At 44.7% G+C, this 12,882-nt stretch overlaps 1 protein-coding gene across 1 annotated transcript in view; it reads right to left on the reverse strand.

Moving 5' to 3' along the window:
* ABCF1 (ATP binding cassette subfamily F member 1) overlaps window positions 1-12,882 on the reverse strand; it is a 413,240-nt gene that overhangs the window by 336,169 nt on the left and 64,189 nt on the right. The window contains exons 26-28 of the mRNA XM_068247805.1: window positions 12,538-12,650; window positions 2,422-2,593; window positions 2,256-2,330 (exon numbers count right to left, since the gene is read on the reverse strand). Of these exons, the coding sequence (XP_068103906.1) occupies window positions 2,256-2,330; window positions 2,422-2,593; window positions 12,538-12,650 (360 nt within the window). The remainder of the gene's footprint in view (window positions 1-2,255; window positions 2,331-2,421; window positions 2,594-12,537; window positions 12,651-12,882) is intronic.

The following is a 12,882-nucleotide window of genomic DNA, read 5'->3' on the forward strand; positions in this document are numbered from 1 at the left end:
CAGCCCTCAGAGAAGCTGCCATGTGGTAGTTCCCAGTCTCTTAGGACATACATACACTCAACTAAAAGATTATTAGTAGCACCATACTAATACGGTGTGTGACCCCCTTTCGCCTTCAGAACAGCCTTAATTCTACGTGGTATTGATTCAACAAGGCGTTGAAAGCATTCTTTAGAAATGTTGGCCCATATTGATAGGATAGCATCTTGCAGTTGATGGAGATTTGTGGGATCCACATCCAGGGCACGAAGCTCCCGTTCCATCACATCCCAAAGATGCTCTATTAGGTTGAGATCTGGTGACTGTGGGGACCATTTTAGTACAGTGAACTCATTGTCATGTTCAATAAACCAATTTGAAATGATTCAAGTTTTGTGACATGGTGCATTATCCTGCTGGAAGTAGCCATCAGAGGATGGGTACATGGTGGTCATGAAGGGATGGACATGGTCAGAAACAATGCTCAGGTAGCCCGTGGCATTTAAACAATACCCAATTGGCACTAAGAGGCGTAAGGTGTGCCAAGAAAACATCCCCGACACCATTACACCACCACCAGCAGCCTGCACAGTGGTAACAAGGTATGATAGAGCCATGTTCTCATTCTGTTTACGCCAAATTCTGACTCTATTGAGACTCATCAGACCAGGCAACATTTTTCCAGTCTTCAACAATCCAATTTTGGTGAGCTCGTGCAAATTGTAGCCTCTTTTTCCTATTTGCAGTGGAGATGAGTGGTACCCGGTGGGGTCTTCTGCTGTTGTAGCCCATCCGCCTCAAGGTTGTGCGTGTTGTGACTTCACAAATGCTTTGCTGCATACCTCGGTTGTAATGAGTGGTTATTTCAGTCAACGTTGCTCTTCTATCAGCTTGAATCAGTCGGCCCATTGTCCTCTGACCTCTACCATCAACAAGGCATTTTCGCCCACAGGACTGCTGCATACTGGATGTTTTTCCCTTTTCCCACTATTCTTTGTAAACCCTAGAAATGATTGTGCGGGAAAATCCCAGTAACTGAGCAGACTGTGAAATACTCAGACCGGCCAGTCTGGCACCAACAACCATGCCACGCTCAAAATTGCTTAAATTACCTTTCTTTCCCATTCTGACATTCAGTTTGGAGTTCAGGAGATGGTCTTGACCAGGACCACGCCCCTAAATGCATTGAAGCAACTGCCATGCGATTGGTTGATTAGATAACTGCAAGGAGTTTTGAATCAGGATGATACCATTTATTGGCCAACTTAGAGATGAACAAACAGTGAACTTTCGGCTTATAAAAAGCCTTCGTCTGACTTTTTTCCTGACAAAAACAGAAAAACACAGTTTATAACTGCATTAATGAGAAATTGAACAGGTGTTCCTAATAATCATTTAGGTGAGTGTATGTAGCTCTACTATCTAGCTGTCTATGGCTGCAGGCAGCACAGCTAACATAGGAGCCAGGGTGCCTCTCACACTACTTCCCTGGCCAGTAGCAGGATTGTGGGTTACATATGACACTACTGCTGAATTCAAAGAAAACACATGGATAGGAATCAGCAATGGACAAAAATCATCGCAGTTTCAGCCAACCCCATACTAGCAGGCAAGACGTAAACCCAAACTCTATTGTGTCTATCCTGAATGAGGCGGACGGGACCACTGGCTCAGACAACAAGCCACACCTCTGTTCCCAAGCCAGGCAGTGACTTTATACTACCGCTGAATGAAAACACGTTTGTTCTGATTTCAGCTGATGCTTTCGGTAGCCAGTTACAGTAGGTTTGTCCTGGACAAGCGGAGGTGGTGGGTGTGTGCAAGAGATGCCTGTACAGACTGAAACCATCAATCATCATTGTTTCAGATGATACATACATACATGGATTATCAGTGCCCAGTCACTTTGGCGCAGGGCGTGTTGAATGACGGCTCCCCCTGCTGCCGGCCAGTGTTCATTACTATTCCCCCTCCGAGTCAATGCAACTTGGATGGAGAAGTAATTCGAGGCACCAAATTCACTATGCAGCGTGGCCATAGATATAACATTGTCTGGCAGCGCCCATATCAGGCGCAGCGCGGCAAAGAGCACACGCCGAGATGACCTGTGAAGAGCCCTCTTCTCCAATGCTGCAGGACACTAGGCAGCCTTGATCTGGAATACAGAGGTGTGGCTATAACAGCGCTTTCAAACAAGTGTAAGCTCTTCTGCCTTCTACTGGGAGCAGTGAAGCCTGAACTTGCTGAAATTGGCTTCAGCACATGTTCATACTCACCTCTAGAATCCATATCTATGCCAAAATCCAAGTTTTTGAACAGCAGCTTCTGCCCCGAATAACCAAAATCAACTCCTGGAAGACATAAGAAAGCAGGATGAGCACTGCCACCTCTAGTATGTGGTGACGACATACAGTAACTAGGACCACCACCAGGGTTACTCACCGTGCAGGCCCAGTATAGGAGGGCTGAGCGGGGGAGGATTAGGGAAGGTGAATTTCACGGTGTATTCCTTTGGTCTCTTCAGCAGCTCGGCCGGCTCGTTGGCTTCTTCGTCGGTTCTCTTCTTCTGACACTTCTGCTGTTTGCGAGTCAGGGCCTCTTTCGTCTGTTTCTCCTGCAAGATGAAGCATAAAATGTGAGGAGACACCAGAGACAAGTAAAAATCACAAAGACCTAAACGCTCCCCCACAGGAGATGGGCCTCCAATGCCCTCTTACATTCCGATCTTTCAGCTTCAAAAAAAAAAAAAAAATTATTGGGCACAAGTGTGCCAGTTTAGCAAATATAACAATCGATTGTTCTGTAAAAAGCCAACATAGGTTACAGAAACCATAAAGTTAGCCATAAGATATAAAATAACAATCACGTTCATGAGAACAGAAATGCAGATGATATTCTAGATACAATAAGACCAATAAGTCTAGAAAAGTGAAGGGGAACATATCACAGTCAAGTTTTTTTAAAGCGCACAGTACCTTATAGAAATAGTTTGGCATACACATATGGTTGTTATAATAGTGGGAACAGTTAGTATGGTATGTATATTGCAACAAAATATGGGTAGAAGGCTGTGCATCCCTTACCCTAATACTACAGTTGAATGGTTAATCGCTGTGGCGTACACCGCCCCTCCTGGACTAAAATGCACGCCTGCAACCAAACAATGCAATACTGGTTTATAGAGAAAGTTTAGCTTCCATTATAGTTTGCATGCAAAATACAATTTACTGGACATCTGCACCAACGCTGAGGTAATTCTCCGGAGCAGATGTCTTACACTATCTGACCTAAGTTAAAAGCATATGTCCTTACCCTGGCAGCAGCTAAGCAGAAATGTGTAACTTACATTCAATATGGACAGCAGAAAATAAAGCCAGCGCTCACCACTTAGGAAAGATAGTGTAGGACATCTGCTCCGGAGAATTACCTCAACGTTGGTGCAGATGTCCAGTAAATTGTATTTTGTATGCAAACTATAATCAAAGCTAAACTTTCTCCATGAACCAGTACTGCATTGTTTGGATGCAGGCGTGCATTTTAGTCCAGGAGGGGCGGTGTACGCCACAGCGATTAACCATTCAACTGTAGTATTATGTCAGGGATGCGCAGCCTTTTACCCATATTTGTTTCCATACATTTGTAACTACCAGGCTAGCAGCTCCCATTGTGCTTTCCTGTTTGCATGGTAAGTATTTAGTTATGCATATGTCTTGCATCTGTTTGATTACTGAGTGTGTATTTGAGGTGTATAATGTGCACATGGAGGTGATAAGTCATTCAAATGCAGCCCATGTGGTGAGCGCTGGCTTTATTTTCTGCTGTCCATATGGTATGTATATTGCAAGGTCTAGAGAGCTTGATGGCATTTATGTGGGGTGGTTCAGGCCCATTTGAGCTTGCGCGCCTCTCGAGAGCTCTTTAGATGTCCAAGGGCCCCACATTCTCTGGAATTGTGGTAGCCGATCATTCATTAAGGCATTTATGCGCTCAGACATCATTGGGTAATTTACTATATTGAGTACTTGAAGGGAAGCAAGATTTGATGCATTCCAGTTTGCAGAAATATGAGTTTTTCCTGCTGAGACTATAAATTGTATTAAATTTATGCTATGCATGGGGTATAGAGCCTAGTTTGAGGCCTAGTAAGAAGATTTTAGGGTCAAGAGTTATATGAGTGGGGACTAGTTTATTTATCAGGAGGTGAATTCTTTCCCAGAGGCGGGTGACCCTTGGACATGAGAATCATATGTGATACATTGTACCAGGGACTTTACAGCCTCTGAAACAGAGAGGGCTCCTCTCATGGTCAATAATATGTAATTTGTAAGGGACTAGGTATGTGCGATGGAGCAACCGAATGGAGACTTCCATGTTTGTAGTCTGCAGACTACCCTTTGATAAGGTCTCAAAGCATTGGATCCATTCTTTGTTATTAAGTTGGAAACGCAAGTCAAGCTCCCACTGTTTTTGATAGGTATGCACATAATTAGATGGGGGAGAATTTAATATGGAGTAGAGAAGTGAGAGTACTCCCTTTCCACATAGGATCATTTGAACATCCTGTATGCTTTCAAATTGGGTAGGGTGAGAGAAGGTGCTTGGCTAAGGATAGTAAAAAGTGGTATAGTTGTCTGATTTTAAGCCAATCAAATAGACGAGGTGTCGTAACTTCTATTAATTGTGGCCAGGTTTGGATCGCTCCTCTATGGAGATATGTTTTATAGAATTTTCGTCCTTTGACCACCACGAAAAAGCCGGAGCCTGGAGGCCCTCCTGCAAGTCTGGATTCGATTTAATTTCAGTTAAAATGGAGATTTTAGATTGGAGGGAGGCTGACTATCTGGCTGCTCTCCAGATTTTCAGAGTGTGATGGGTTATTAGCCACAGCATTGATAACCTTTATGGATAAAAACATTTCTACATTACAGTTTATGGAAATCCTAACCCCCCCCCCCTGAAGTTTTACTACATGGTTTCACTTTAGCAGAAGGCGCGGATAGGGTTAAGCCTCAGTTTCCGGGGGCGTGGCAAAGATGGCCGACTGAACGGATGCTTCTCACAGAGCTCCGCTGCCCAGCATCTCCCTAGCGGATATTATACAGGCTCTGGATCGATTTTCTCCGAACATTACCACTCCTAGTACCCCCTGCCGTAATGGAGAACAACCTGGAGCCGTGGCGCGAACCCCCTCGAAGGCAACCCAGCTAGATAATCTCCCGTCAGTCTCCACGTGGGATTCCTGTGCCGGCCCGGAGAGAGCACCCAGAACTCAATACCGGGCTTCTCCATACCCCGAGATGCCGCCTAAAGCAAACAAAACTAACAAGGAGAGGGAGGACAATGGAGACCCTGCCGACCAACCTCTTTCAACGCCTTTCCAACAGAAAACAACCAACCGTGGAAAGAAGCACAAAGATGGAGGCGGCCAGGAGGCAAAATGTGGAGGAAGGAGCAGGTCTACCATCTTCTGCGGAACTCCTGGAAGCAATCCGCACCTGCCAAACCACCTTAACGGTCAAAATTGACCATTTAGATACCAGCCTCAGTCTGTTAAGAGACGACATGGGGAAGCTGAGGGACAGAACCAAGGAGGTGGAATAGCGCACATCGAATCTGGAGGATACTGTACAATCCCACAGAGTGGCAATCCCCGGCATGCAACTTCGCCTTACCCATCTGGAGGAGAAGTCGGTGGATGCGGAGAACCGCAACCGCCGGAACAACCTCCGCATCATTGGGCTGCCAGAAGGAATCGAGGGAAGCAACACAACCACCTTCATGGAGGATCTTTTCCGGGAGCTGCTTCCAGGGGATACATTTTCCAACCACTTCGTGATAGAACGCGCTCACCGAGTACCAGCACGAAAGGGACCCCCAGGCTCACTTCCCTGTCCCATCATATTGAAGTTGCTCAACTTCCGAGATCGTGATGCCATATTGACAGCCGCAAGGAAGGCAGGAGAGCTCCGTTACAACAACTCCAAGATTATGATTTTCCCGGACTACACCATAGAAACACAGCGCCAGGGGCAATCCTTCCAGAATGCTAAGAATAAGCTAAAAGAAAAATGCATTGCTTATTCCATGCAATTCCCTGCTAAGCTCCGGGTAGAGGACGGGGAAACCGTCCAGTTTTTTGATAAACCTGCAGATGTTTTCAGATGGCTGGACACCCTACCGGCCAAATGAGTGAGTACTTTTACTGTTGGTTATGAATTCCTCTTGGGACACTTATGCATATACCTGGGGTTGTGTGTGTTTACACGATGGAGGGGGCAAGGCGGTGGCTGCTGTGGTGTATTAACTGGGACATTTGGTGCATTCCGAATACAAGGTCGCATACCTAACTAAACCTTAAGATGGCGGCGGATCTTTCATGGGCGAAGGGTTACCACGCACTCTGTTGTTTTTACTGCCCAGGCTTCCCGCTCTCATATTCCCGCCCTTGGACATGGGCCAATCTTACAACAATCTAGCTGTTGACTGATGCCGGGACACGCCTAGGTCCTATTGGTGACTGTAGGGCTTCTGCTCTGCACCCCTCCAGAACTTTAGCTATGTCTATGGAATATGATCTGAATCAGCAGAATCTCTAACTCAGATTGAGCCGACCTTATATACTCACTTCAAACTTCTGCTCACAGTTATGTTATTTTATGCTAAAATGTTTAAAGTTATCCTGAATAAGATTGCCCCTATGGTAGAGGATATTAGGCATGATAACGCAAATACCTAATGTCCCAATCTTTACTAAACATGCTGATTACCTAGCTAATAACAAATCCAGGGCCTCGAACAAGGCAGATCTATTATTGTGGAAATACCCTTCATTACCTTTATGGGGAGTGGAGAAACTCTGGGTAACTAAGTCATAATTCCGGGTACTACTCCCAGCTTCTTATTATTAAAATATCTGGGAGGGGCAGGTAAAATATCATATGGCTGAAAATGTTATCCTGTTACGTTACTTTAAACTACTTCTTGCCAGTAGATGGGGCTGTGGGACTGTAACAGGGGCACAGCGGTTGAACGGTGATTAATCGCCGGCTGACTGCTGGGCTCATTGCAGTCTCTGGTCTGTGTCATACTACACTGTTTCATATCTGTGGGACACCACACGGAATTGCAGGTCAGATAATAATACCCTCCTCTAAAGCTTCAGCAACAATTATAATCAACAGTAAAGGGGTGACAGGAGCGCCCGCAACGATACACACATTGATGTCTTGCATCTGAAACCATGCTCTTAATGCACACTCTCTCCACCTTCCCTTTTCACTTAAGTATACCTGCCTTCTCTTCCTACCGTCTCCCCCTTCACCTTCCCACCCTCTCCATCTTACACCTCTCTCTCTAATACGCAGCTTGGCTGAATACTTACACAAATACTGAACAGATATCACATCCTTCTCTAACATGCACTCAGCGCCATTAGAAGTGGGTGGGAAACTTTACTACCCACCCAAACAGGGAGCTACCCCATTCTGATGTCATCTTAAACTAACATCTATAGACAATAACATAATGCCACAACCAGTAATATTATCAGCAGTTATTTTAGCAAGGCTAAGAGATATCTGACCTGCAACGATTCCTCTCAGATTTGCCATATATGCCAAAGAGGACAATTCCTATACAACTTATAACCAGACATCTATCCAATTACCCAGATCTAATTCATGCCCACTACTAGTCTATTATAATGCAGTGAACATATATGGCAAAGCTGACAACCAAGTTTTAAATTCCTGACAAATGTCGGGAGCTGCTGGGCAGCGGACCCCTGCCCTTGGCCACTACCCACACTAAGACGGGCCCTTAAGTTGCCGGTCTTATTCTGCAACTCGTCCCTCCACAGGCGGATAGTCTATTAGGGGGACGACTACTGTTCGGGGATTAAGCTACATCAGTTGGGTTAAGTTGCAGCCGGGTGGGTAACGGGTGTTACGAAAATGGGGGAACATTACCAAGGTCTCCCCCATTTCCTCTTTTTTTATTTTTCAAATGTTAGAATGTTTAACCTGTTTTTGTTAATACAGTCCAGCCCGCTCGGTACATCTGGTTCTAACGGCCCTGGTCGGGTCGCATACCTGGCGTTTTGCACTCCAGAAACCATCCTGATACGCGTTTCTATCCCGAGCAAGGTACCACCCACTCTTTGTCATGACTAACATAATATTTTGGAATGTACGAGGGCTAAACTCGCGGGTAAAACGGTCATTAGTATTCAACTACCTAAAGCAATATAACCCACAAATTTGCATTTTAACTGAAACACACTTGCAAGGTAGTAGACTATTATCCCTCAAAAAACCGTGGGTTGGCCACTACTACAACGCTTCATACTCCACATACTCCAGAGGGGTATCCATTCTGATTCACAAGACACTACCATTCCAAATGCTCAATCTACACCTGGACAGCTTAGGAAGATACGTTATCCTGCATGCTAAAGTACATGAAACGGAGGTCATTATAGTGGGCCTCTACATTCCTCCCCCTGCGGAGGTTCAAGTACTCTCAAACATCATGGAAAAAATAGCAATATTTACTACCGGAAGCATACCGACATTTCTTTGTGGAGACTTTAACATGGTGATGTCTCCCTCAACAGATAGATTAGTACCAAACCCACGAGATTCTCTACTCCTATATCACTGGGCCCAATCCTTTGGATTATTAGACCTCTGGAAAATTAAAAATCCCACAGAACCAGGTTACACATGCCACTCCTCCTCATACGCCTCTCTATCTAGAATAGACCTAGCACTAGCTAACACTATGGCTGCGACATGGGTAAAATCGATCGGGCTTCTTCCTCGGGGGATCTCCGACCATGCCCCTTTATTAATATCGCTAGACCTACCTCATAATAAACCGAGACCCCTATGGAGGTTGTCAGAACGATGGCTTTCACATGATTTCGTGCAAATGAATGTTATAGAACCACTTCAACGTTTCTGGCCAGAAAATGTCAAATCTGCCACACCCCCAGTAGTCTGGGACGCCTTTAAGGCCGTGGCAAGAGGTCAATTTATCAGAGCCATCTCGGAAGCCAGAATACAGGATAAGATATATTTAATCAAAGCAGAAGAGGCAGCAGCAGAGGCTGAGAGGCAATATATTATCAATAAATCCAAAGCATCATATGATACCTGGCAAACATCACTAGCACACCTTTCAGACAAACAAAAATCCGTCCTATCAAAGGCTGACCTAGCAAAATGCACCCGTATATACGAACAGCATACCTGATAGGGGAAGAGCGACCCAGCTATCATATTGGCTTAATACAAAATCAAGCAGGCGAGAATCTGATCAATGCCCAAGACATAAATAATGAATTTACAGCTTATTACAAAAAACTATACTCCTCACCCCAACCCAGCCCACCACCACAAATTATGGCATTTCTAGATACTCTGCACTTCCCAGTGGTGTCTGCTGATGACAGAGTTTTCCTGGAAGCAGACATCACTGAGGAAGAGATTAGAGAAGTCATTAAAGGTCTGCCGGACTCTAAATCTCCCGGCACAGACGGACTGCCAGCGGCTTTTTATAAACAATACAAAAAAATGCTCACCCCGCGCCTTCTTCGACTATTCAAACACATTCTAGAAACTGGCCACCTTCCCCGTTCAATGCAAGAAGCGCTAATTACCGTCCTCCCCAAAAAAGGCAAAGACCTAACACTATGTCAATCATACCGCCCGATATCCTTACTAAACCAAGATTACAAATTATTAGCTAAAATACTCTCAATCCGATTGAACTCAATTATCACCAAAATAATACATCCGGATCAGTCCGGGTTTATCCCAGGTAAAGGGACCGACATTAACCTGAGACGGTTGATGACTAACCTTGAAATAACTCATGATCACGTTGGCTCGCGCATGGTGGTTTCCCTTGATGCCGAAAAGGCCTTCGACATGGTGGATTGGGATTTTTTATGGGGAACCATGCATAAATTTGGCATTGGTGCTAAGTTTGTACAATGGATCAGAGTGCTTTACACCACGCCGAGGGCCTTAGTACGCACTGGGCTAAATATCTCTCCCCCTTTTGTGCTCTCGGGGAACGAGACAGGGCTGCCCGTTATCACCAACACTGTTCGCTATTGCAATTGAACCGCTAGCTATTATGATTAGGGCCAACATGCAAATTTGGGGGTTACAATATGGGTCTTGCTCAGAAAAAATTTCTCTTTACGCAGACGATATACTACTATATTTAACGGATCCCGGTCCCTCTTTAGCAGCCGCACTCTCCTCAATAAAAACATACGGATTCCACTCAGGCTTTAAAGTCAATTGGGACAAATCGGTGATACTGCCACTAGACACACAAGTCATACCTCCTCTTCCCGTAAACCCTCTTAGATGGGTGTCGGAGATTACCTATTTAGGGATCAAAATTACGAGAACCCCACAAGACTACACCTGCTTAAACCTCCACCCTGCTCTGACCAAACTCAAACAGAAATGCCAAGCCTGGAAATCCCTACCCCTGACACTACTAGGACGGGCAAACGCCATCAAAATGAACATGCTACCTAAATTTCTTTACTACTTTAGAAACTGACCAGTGCTGCTTCCCAAAAAGTTCTTCATAGAAATAAATAAAAATATCTCCGCCCTACTGTGGTACCCCAAAAACCCCCGTATCGCACTTTCAGCTCTGCAGCTCAATCAAACCCAGGGAGGCATTGGCCTTCCTGACTTTGAATACTATTATTGGGCCTCCAGCCTAGTTAGCATACGTTGGTGGTTTGCTCAATCCCCACTAAACCCTGCTACTGTTCTGGAGGCTGAAATCATGGGCTCATTTAACGCCCTTACCAGTCTCCCATTCAGAGGCAGTAAACAAATTCCACGCGCAACCACAAACATGCTTAATACAGTACGAGTATGGGAGAAAATAAATAGTCTCATGTCCCGCCCTGGGCAAATTTCTCCATTCACACCGCTCTGGGCTAACCATACCCTACCCCACTTCCTAACGGTTCCAGACCCTAAAATCTGGGCGGACCACGGCATTACCAAGCTAGCGGACATTACAGACAATAGCTCCCTCAAATCGTTTACAACACTAAAACGGGAATTTAGCATACCCCCCTTTATGTACTTTTGATACATACAGCTAAGGCATGCATTTAAAGCACAATTTCACCCCACAGACGGCCCTCTGCTGATACAGTCACACCCTATTGAGGCAGAAATTATCAAGGAACATCTTGAACATGTCGTATCCACCTTTTACAAATTATTTCCTCCAAGGGGTAGAGGAATCGCTGAGGACCTCCTCAAAAAATGGCAATCTGATATCCCGGACCTAACCACAGAGAGATGGGAGACTATCCTCAGCTACTTCTTTACGACCACTATTGCATCCAGAGACAAGTTAGTTGCCCTCAAATTCATCCACAGATGCTATCTATCTCCAGCAAGACTACTTAGAATCTACCCAAATTCAATGGGAGCATGCAATAGATGCGTGCAGGCCAAAGCAGACTCTTTCCACATTTTCTGGCAATGCACTCACATAACATCATATTGGAAACATATCCACACAGAACTTCAGAGAATATTTAGCATCCTTATACCATTCACCCCCGAGGCTTTATTGCTGGGTAGTATTGAGGATAGCCTTTTATCCACTCACAAGCTGACAGCATACAGGACACTGGTAGCTTATGCACGAAAGATGATAGTGTTAAATTGGAACCAAGAAACCCCCCCACGTATGAAGCACTGGAAAGCGTATGTCCACAAGGACTTAATATATATTAAACGAGTATATACTAAGAGGAAATGTCCTAAGAAATTCGCTAAAACATGGAACAAGTGGCTTTCATATTATGATTTAGAGTTAATTGACTAATACCTAGTTTACTAACCTAACTGCTGATATTACGGTACTCTGGAGAGGCATGCGACCGGACCAGACCCCCCCCCCCTCTTCTGAGACTACAGAACACCATCATAACGAGCAATATTCTCCCCCTTTCCCTTCTGGACTGTATTGTACCAATGTTACAATGTTGAATTTGTTATGCTGTAGTGGCGCTGTTGCCACTTAAAACTCAAAAATATTCTTTCAAAAAAAGCCTCAGTTTCCATTATATATGAAAAGTTGCCTTGGCAGAACTATCCTGCCATCTATTTACAATTGCCGATAAGAACTACTAATTAAACATCGTGATCTGCCTAAACAAACACAGAGAAGTGAATTGCTTTAGCTAAATGTGGAACAAAGACTTTTCATTATGTGCTGCGCAAGAGTTCAGATCCACTTAATAATTTGGTCAGAGTATCTGAAGTAACTGAACTAGTAATGGGGTCTAGGACTAGGCTGCTGCTGCTGCCTGGGCTGTATGGTCTGGCTGTTCAGAGTGAGAGAAGAGGAGGGTATCGCAGACTGGATTCTCTGAGAAGACAGCAGTCTGCAGCTCTGGAAGTCTGTGCAACAGGAAGTGGCTGGTACAGAGGCTGCTGACTCCACAGTTTAACAGCAATGTGTCGATAACTGAATATCCCGACATTTGAAGTTACTGACCGCCTGCTTGGAAGACTTCCCTCCTGCCTTTAGCTCCTTCAGCTTCTTCTCCTGCTTCTCATACTGCTTCAGCAACTCCTTCTGCTTCTGCTGGTACATCTTCTTGAAGGTCACTAGAAAGATAAGAACACGTAAGTGTAGTAGGGATAATAATAATAATAATAACATAACATTAGTAGCAAAGAAAAGAATCTCATTTTTATTTTCAGTTAGGTAGCTTTATTTATAACATTACATTAGGCTGTCACAGTTGCAGTTTAGAATCCACACAGTTACAGTATTTTAAACTGTAAAGGTGCATACACACGTGAATGATGTCACCTGTTCCCATTGGGCCACATTGCT

Source organism: Hyperolius riggenbachi, chromosome 8 (genome assembly GCF_040937935.1).
Source record: "Hyperolius riggenbachi isolate aHypRig1 chromosome 8, aHypRig1.pri, whole genome shotgun sequence".
Taxonomy (NCBI): Eukaryota; Metazoa; Chordata; class Amphibia; order Anura; family Hyperoliidae; genus Hyperolius; species Hyperolius riggenbachi.